Source organism: Sphaeroforma arctica (genome assembly GCF_001186125.1).
Source record: "Sphaeroforma arctica JP610 unplaced genomic scaffold supercont1.61, whole genome shotgun sequence".
In the NCBI taxonomy this organism is placed as follows: domain Eukaryota; class Ichthyosporea; order Ichthyophonida; genus Sphaeroforma; species Sphaeroforma arctica.
In genome coordinates, this window is record NW_014040497.1 from 118128 (window position 1) to 126344 (window position 8217).

The 8217-nt window shown below is 41.3% G+C and overlaps 2 protein-coding genes across 2 annotated transcripts; both read left to right on the forward strand.

Annotated features, from left to right (window-relative positions):
• Window positions 1-2584: 2584 nt before the first annotated feature.
• SARC_01521 (malate dehydrogenase, mitochondrial) lies at window positions 2585-5352 on the forward strand. Its single transcript, XM_014304754.1, has 3 exons — window positions 2585-2836; window positions 2979-3231; window positions 3518-5352. The coding sequence occupies exons 1-3, from the start codon at window positions 2672-2674 to the stop codon at window positions 4051-4053; spliced, it is 954 nt and encodes a 317-aa protein (XP_014160229.1). The 5' UTR covers window positions 2585-2671; the 3' UTR covers window positions 4054-5352.
• Window positions 5353-5525: 173 nt separating this feature from the next.
• SARC_01522 (ribosomal protein L28e) lies at window positions 5526-7880 on the forward strand. The gene is made up of 3 exons (XM_014304755.1): window positions 5526-5589; window positions 6522-6865; window positions 7634-7880. Exons 2-3 carry the CDS (start codon window positions 6531-6533, stop codon window positions 7731-7733), a joined length of 435 nt encoding a protein of 144 aa, XP_014160230.1. The 5' UTR covers window positions 5526-5589; window positions 6522-6530; the 3' UTR covers window positions 7734-7880.
• Window positions 7881-8217: the final 337 nt, after the last annotated feature.

The window sequence follows — 8217 nt, forward strand, 5'->3', positions numbered from 1 at the left end:
ATCCCTCAGAGTATTGCTGTTTTCACGAGGCAAACCTAACTTTATTAAACATCTCATTTCATTTATTTGTATCGATATTAACACGATATATAGAATTTACCTTCGCGTCTATTTATTCTAAGGCATTAGTATCGCCTTTATTAGCCCGAATCTTACAGACCGAGTTATGACGGGTAACCTGGTCATACTCGGTATTTCGTACTCTGCACTAGCCCATTACACGGCAATACACAGCGCAGAACCGATCCGTGCCACAGGTTAAGTACGCTACTTAGTAGGTCAGCAAGCGAATACATGGCACATTCGATGGTATCAGTGTCTTGTCAGCATCGGTCCAAATAGACTCAGCGCATATCCTCCATCGTCAACTCACTTGGCCCAAGCTTCAAACGAGAATTTACTGACCACTTCTTTCCATCAATCTTTCCCGAACCACTACAACAGCTATGAGAGCCATACCATATGTTCATACATTGTAACATACATACATTGTAACTCATCTTTTTTGAAATAAATAATAATATTCCTATGAATCTAAGGTATTCATCCCTAGCATGTATTCTCTCTTCCTTTTTCTACTATTGCAGTTATAGGACTACCTGCTTACGAGTTCAGAATTCCGTACTTAAACAAATAGTCTTTAAAATATCATACCCAAAGTAGAAAACTCGGCAGTAGGGATACACTGTAGAAATACGACCTCCGGTCAGTCTAAAATATCAAGATCACTTGAGATAACATTGGGTTTTAAATTTTTATAATACAAGTTCTTTTTCCAATATTCCCAAAGTGTTCTAAATTCACTTTGAAGGCTCCAATAGCCTGAGTACTTGTAATGACTCATTTACTTGGACATATTTGAGACGATAATAGATGTAGGATATTATAAACTAAATTTTATAATCGCTGAGCTACTACTTACAGGTTTTGGTCTTCCCGCCAATCTCCAAAATCCAAATAGGTCTTTTTTTATTTATAACTTTTCTTCAGATGTAACTTTATTTATATTTGCTAATGTACTAACTTGACTTACGTTCTTATGTCTATCTACAAACTAGACATGTGGTCATGAACACTTATTATTCAATAAAGTACAGCTAGAGGGACGTCCTGTGTGATCGAGGATATCAAGGCTCTTACCAAGAGGCAGTCCCGATCATTCTTACACAAGCTACCACTGCTAAATCCTAACTGAAGTTTACAACACTTGGGATCTGACGAGTATCCTCTCACACGACCACAGGCGCAGAAAAAGCGAAGTTCTCGAATTTACCTTTCACTGAGTACGCATGTACATTTACGACTCCGCGATGTAAAACTATGTTTTTAAAAAGTACGATCACTTGATTCCAAATTTGTATCACCATTGGCGGTGGCAACTGGCTAGTGGCTAGTGTTGAGTTCAGTGATCAGTCACATTCATGATTCATCACAGTCTCATTCACACTTAAAAAAGAAAATGCTCGTGAAGTATATATATATCTGAGCTGATATCAATTGATGAGACATTTGTGTTTTTTTTACAACAAAAAAGAAAAAGAAACGTCAGGCAAGTGAAGACACCTTCTCAGTTCTCACAAACTCAAAGCGACAAGAGGCCTTAAATATTTTATATTTTAAATATGTGATTGATGGCTGACGGGCTTGTGATGATGTGGGCATGTGGCTGATGTAAATATTTAGTGGTGATACTGGTTCCCTGTCAGCCCTGATGACCGATTATATGTTTTGTTTAAAAAAAACAAATAAAAACAAATAAAAATATAATACCGGCTTGCCCTGCTTTTTGTCCGCCTCGGCCCTCGGGCCCTCATCTTGAACTCTGAACTCTGAACTAAAAATAAATAAGGATTTTAAAAAACTGGTTTTTGGGCATTTATTCACGAAAAATAAGAATAATAGAGATATAAATAATGTACAGGCACCGTGTCTAAACCCCAGAGTCCCAGACTCAAAGTCCCAAACCCAGCCCAATTCCCCATACCCCACAGTCCGGAGCCATAGCAAGCCCAGTGCCCAGGCCCAGGCCCAGGCCCTCGGCCCTACGCCCCACAACCACAGGCCATAGGCACTGGCCACAGGCTACGGGGCTACAGGCCAGCCCGGCCACAAGCTACATGCTACACGCCACGCCAAAGGCCGCGGCTGTCAATTGTCAAACGTGTGTGACAAGAGTTGTCAACTTGACACCCGACAAAATCTCATGCCCATGTTAGTACCATATGTAGTACCCACCAGAAAAACCAGTGACTATTTTTGTATTTATAGGAACGTTGACACTTGTTGACACCACGCATCAGGTATTCATCTGACTTTCAATTGGTTGAAATACATATATTGCTGTGCCAGGGCCTAGGGGGCTGGCAGGGGTCTGGACCACGACCGGCGGACTGAGCATTTCGTATTTTCGAAGTATTCGATTTTTATTTCGAATCCAGTGCAATACTGTAGGTCGCAGCCTCGCAAGTCGCAGCCCGCAGGGCGGGTGCTGGCGGATCCGACAACAGCTTTTCCACGATTGCGCCTGATAGATCAGATGTGATTCCTGAACATGTCCAACTCTGCATACACAAGAGTCATAAACAAAACAAACAAAAAACATACAAAAAGCAAAAACCTGAATGATTTCTTATCAGATATTTCCACATAATCTTCATATTCAATATTCAAAATGGCTTTCAAATGTGCAGTCGTCGGTGCCGCTGGCGGTATTGGTCAACCACTTTCTCTTCTACTAAAGAATGATCCTCTAGTAAAGGAGCTGTCCGTGTTTGATGTTATCCCACTAGCTGCTGGTGTTGCCGCTGATCTATCCCACATCAACACTGGAGCCAAGGTATATATATCGCGTCACTTGAATTTGTTTCGTGAAGGTGTGGTTTGTTAAGACCATGCTGTATGTTGATAAGCTCAATGACACGCGTTATTTCTATTTGAGACTTACGATCGTGTCTATAATATTTTGTTCTCATCTGCAGGTGACTTCTCACCACGGTTTCGACGGCGCTGATATCCGCGCCGCACTCACTGGATGTGATGTTGTTGTTATCCCTGCCGGAGTTCCCCGCAAGCCTGGTATGACTCGTGATGATCTATTCAAGATCAACGCTGGAATTATCAAGGGAATCGCAGAGGCAGTTGCCGATGCTTGCCCGAAGGCTATGGTCTGCGTCATCTCCAACCCCGTAAACTCGACAGTACCCATCTTCGCTGGTGTGCTTAAGGCTAAGGGTATGTCAACCAGCCTTCTTTCAATCAACAGTTTTTTTTATAGGAACAGACGATTGCTGAAGCTTCACATACTCTTAGATTGGAGTAGGGGTATTTCCTTGTGAGAAATTTTTAACTGCAATCCCTGTCCTTCATTTGTGTTTGATAATTCTATTCATTCCCTACACTTTTAAACAGTACCATGAATTGTCTTCAGCCATTCGTTGCCTGAACACCATTTAAATTTGACCCATTTTGCTGCTGATATGTACATACTGACCTCATCTTAACTTGTTTTCACTCACAGGCTGCTTCGATGAGAAGCGCCTTTTCGGTGTGTCCACCTTGGACATCGTTCGCGCAAACACCTTTGTTGCCGAGCTTAAGGGCCTAAACGTGACCGACGTGAATGTGCCTGTGATCGGTGGACACTCTGGTGTGACTATCGTACCTCTCCTGTCACGCACCACACCCGCGTGCGAGTTCACACAGGAGGAAGCTGAGAAGCTTACACACCGCATTCAGAACGCTGGCACTGAGGTAGTTGAGGCCAAGGCAGGAGCCGGATCCGCTACTCTATCCATGGCATTTGCTGGTGCACGCTTCGCTAACAGTGTTATGAAGGCCATGAACGGTGAGGATATCACAGAGTGTGCGTATGTATACTCATCTATTCAGGATGGAGTATCTTTCTTCTCCACTGAAATTTCACTTGGAAAGGAGGGTATTTCCAAGATCAACCCCATTGGCAAGGTTTCCGATTTCGAGCAAAAGAACATTGATATTGCTACCGATGCACTGAAGGCTAACATCGCCGCCGGTGAAAACTTTCTGTCCGCCTAAGCGCACAGTAACAATTAGTAAAAATTAAAGTACGTGGAAAACCAAGGCCCGCATACAATTTAATGTCGTCCGCGCTGAATATTCAGGTTCGACCCGGGCGTACGGGTTATTAGTATAATAGGACACAATCATCAGTCTACGTTTACTTCCACTTGAAAACTTATCAAGAATTCTTTTGCCGTCATATTTTGTGTGGTGTTGCACGCGCAATGATAGTTAGATCTCTTCAAAATCAATAGCAATTTATCAACAAGGGACGAGCGACGCGTGCTTAATTTCATTCACTCCCTCAGACGGTCAGGTGTGCACAGATGGTCAATATATCTGAGAGTGCGTACTGAAACCTTTAAATCGATTGGACAGCTCATTTTGTGCAAACCACTAAAAGAGGTTCACTAGAGTAGTCATTTGCCCGCATCCCTACCATAGTTTGCCAATTGATTTTTCTTGAGATAGACGTCTTTTTTAATCAACTTATATTCAGTTATATCATTTAAAAGAAGGGTATGTCAACACTAACAGTCGTCATGAGTATAGAATAAAAGTAGTTAGGTACATCTACTACGACTACCTTTTAATTATATGCCAGATCAGCGCGATGCTGCAGCGCAAGTAACACTTGGTCTGCTTGTTAAGAACGCGTACTCGGATATGCAAGATCAAATCATGAAGATGGCAGTCTACTTGGAAAAAAATTACATGTGTACATATGTGTACATTTCTTGCGTACCAAATACATGCAACAGATAAGGAATTAAAGTACTGCCTCAGAAGAAGAAACACTTTATATGCGTTTTGCGTGCTGGGCACTATATCCATCGTTGGCAGGCCTAGCAAGTTTCCATTAAGCAATTCTATGTGATCTTTTCAATAGCCACTATTTTCAGTCAGTCATAGCGACAGTACAAATACATATACATACATAATATTAAGCTACATATAATAATCCATATATATTGAGAGTTGAAGCAGTGAACTTCAACGCAGAGGTGTCAGGTACATAGAAGCAAATATAAATATCCGAAAAGTCGTTTCGTTCGTATGTTTGAACACATAAATAAAAATACACTACATACATATAGTTACAGATATGCCGCAGCAGCTAGCAACCCGCCTGCAGCATTTCTCTGGTGAAACATGTAGAACCAAACGCCGTGACTAAAATAATGTCAATTCATTTTGCACCACAGAGGTAAGCGTTGTATTTTTACTTTAACGTAAAAAATATATTCTGTTCACTTGAGAATCAACCAGTTGGATTTCCGTTGCTGAAAACAATAATTAAAAAAACGTTTTAACGAGAAACGGTCACTCAGTGATGAATTTATGACAAAATAAGAAAACTAGTCAGAAATTAATGGGGTAGATATTTTCTTGTGTATTCCCTCCATGTGTATGGCCCTGTTTTATATTGCCAGTGATTGGCCATAGAGTGAGTGCATGTGAAATTCTGGCCCGAGCCAAAAATTAGAGGTTTATATAACAATCCTTTGGGCTAAGGCACTTTCTCTTCCCTTAGCACGTATTCAGACACAGGTAAATACATGCATGGAGAGATGCGTCTTTAGCGGGCGTAGGTCAGAAAGCAATACACGAAAGCAATATACTACGGGAGATAAGTTAGAATAAGCATACATGTTGATAAGCATACATGCTTTAAATATACGAAAGACAACACAACAATACGATTGCATTCGCATTCACGAAGGCAGACATGAACAATGAATAGTGGATTATTGTGGATGGAGGTGGATATACTCGTGAAGGAAGGCAAAAGACATTATGCGAACATTACAGCACTTGGACTAAGCATATCAAACATGACCCTATAAATAGTTTTGAGGCGTAGAGTGGACCGCATGTGCAGTGTTGGACTGCATGTATTGTAGTAACTTCGAGGCGAACTATGTAACCGATGCATAGGCGCACACGCAGACCTTTTTATGACAAGCACATTCGCACAACATCCAACACTTTCCGTGCGTACCCAGTGCTTTTCATGTCTTCGCATGTATATCACTCTGTGCGCTCGTCTATAAACACACTCAGCCTAAATTGATGCGAAGGCTTCGTAGTACTCCGTGTCGGCTGATCTGTGTGTGATGGGTTTGCCCATACTGTACAAATAGTCTTCGCGCAGAAAAGTCACCGGCAGCAAACAAAATCACCGACAGCAAAGCACACGCACCAATAGCACTGCTCGTGCCGTCGCATACATAGCATGTACAGCGAGACTATTTGACGGCGATCGGCTATCATTATGAATAATTCTTGTAACCTTCATCGCAGATCTGTTCCGAGTTGGTTTATCAGCAACATGGGGTGGCTATCTTTAGCTACCGCTATTCTTTTTAAGTGATCGCATATTCTCGGCGCAGTTCTCTGAGATCAGTACGAGAGCTTAGTACCGGTGCACCTGGAATATACCCTAAATCTTTTGCCTGTATTTGTCACCCACCCTCATACAGAGCGTCAATATGTCTTCTGATCTACTGTGGCTTATCACCAAAGACACTTCTTGTTTCATCAAGAAGAGTCACGGACTATGTCTCAACTCTGAGCCCATGAACCTTAAGAACTTGAACTCGTTCAAGTACAGTGGTCTGTGCAACAAGAAGGCTGTCGGCATCACGGCCGGCAAGACCGGAGTTGTACTATCCAAGAAGACCAAGGCCGCTAAGATCAAACCCGCCAAGGGCGTGACTAAGTCCGTCTTCAACGGAAAAAATGGTGCCCGCCGTGTAGTCAAGTCTGTACATGGTGATGTTGTTGCCAACCACTACCGCTCCGATCTTGCGGATGTTGCCACAAGGTATGGATTGGGTGTACAGTCTTCACTTTATTATTTTCTGTGTAATACTTTTTATTCATCAATTGTTCTAAGATATCCATGTATATGTTGCTGCTTGCCTACATATTGACCTGTTTGTGGCAAATCTATAATTTTGTCTGTATAAGCCAATTCGGTCTGCTATGGAGTGCAAGATTTTTTTGCGAAGTATTAGTGTTATAATTGAAGTCTTAGATTGTATTCGTAAGCTATATAATAAGCTCCTAATGCACGCGATTACGCATATATTCCATAGAAGTATTATAGTATCCTTCCAATGGAGTCATTTCAAAACTTGCACAAGCTGTTCTAGATGGCTTGAGTGTGGTTTAGAAAGACTCACTTCGTATACATTCATACACGGACTTATACTACGTAAGGGGAATGTTCCTGTAAAGGACGTGCATTAGTTGGAAGGTATTTGGAAAATCCTGCTCTGTAGGGATATCTGCATTAAAAACACTATTGCGCGAGATGTATGAGAGTGAGTGTAATAGTACGCTATTTAAGAATCGATCGTGTTGTGTATAGTGGCAGTAAAAAATTACTGTGTACTGTGGTGGTAGTTGCACGGTAGATAGCTGAAAGCCCGTTATTTTCCAGTGCGATCCCTTGTCAATCATATCCGACTGAGTTAATACGACAGGCCTGGATGTAAATCTGCCCAACAACGTATTGCGTTCTTGTCTGATATTGCTTTGTTGTCAAGCTCGTCTGCTTACTTTCCACCCCTCGTTATTCTTGTCGCAGGCGAGTAATGGCCATCATGCGCTCACAGAAGGCCAAGACTGGAGGTCGTGGAGGTGTCTCCAGACGTCAGGCTATCAAGAACGCTGCCAAGTCGGAGTAAGCGTTTGAAGTAGAAAATAAAAAAGGGTGAAACCATTGCACTTGCACTGCCACTTGTGTAATCGTAGTGATCTCCACTCCTGTGCGCTGTCTACTTGTTGTCCATGGATGAGTTTGACTAGTATAAAGAGTGACATGTATGTTCAAGGTGCTTTCTGTGATGTTTGAATGACTTGGTGTCAGCCATTAAAAATTGAAAGCGATTCAACAAAGACTGCGAGATATGGTCTCTTATACGTTTAACTTCACATCTTGAATGCACGCCTATCTAATTGCTTTACAGTTGTGCCAGTTATATATATATATATATATATACATATACTTATACAATAAAAACATAAATACATACATACATACATATATACATATATATATATATATATATAGATATATATATGTATGATAATACATGTATATATGTATATATGTATATCCGTATTTACATTAATATACATATATATGATAATACACACACATATATGTAT

Bases quoted from the DNA above. Each gene is read 5' to 3' on its own strand.
- SARC_01522 (XM_014304755.1), top strand. From the start codon at position 6,531: ATGTCTTCTGATCTACTGTGGCTTATCACCAAAGACACTTCTTGTTTC. The intron at 6,866-7,633 runs GTATGGATTGGG...TTCTTGTCGCAG, and splicing joins CTTGCGGATGTTGCCACAAG to GCGAGTAATGGCCATCATGC.
- SARC_01521 (XM_014304754.1), top strand. From the start codon at position 2,672: ATGGCTTTCAAATGTGCAGTCGTCGGTGCCGCTGGCGGTATTGGTCAA. The intron at 2,837-2,978 runs GTATATATATCG...TCTCATCTGCAG, and splicing joins ACATCAACACTGGAGCCAAG to GTGACTTCTCACCACGGTTT. The intron at 3,232-3,517 runs GTATGTCAACCA...TTTCACTCACAG, and splicing joins TGGTGTGCTTAAGGCTAAGG to GCTGCTTCGATGAGAAGCGC.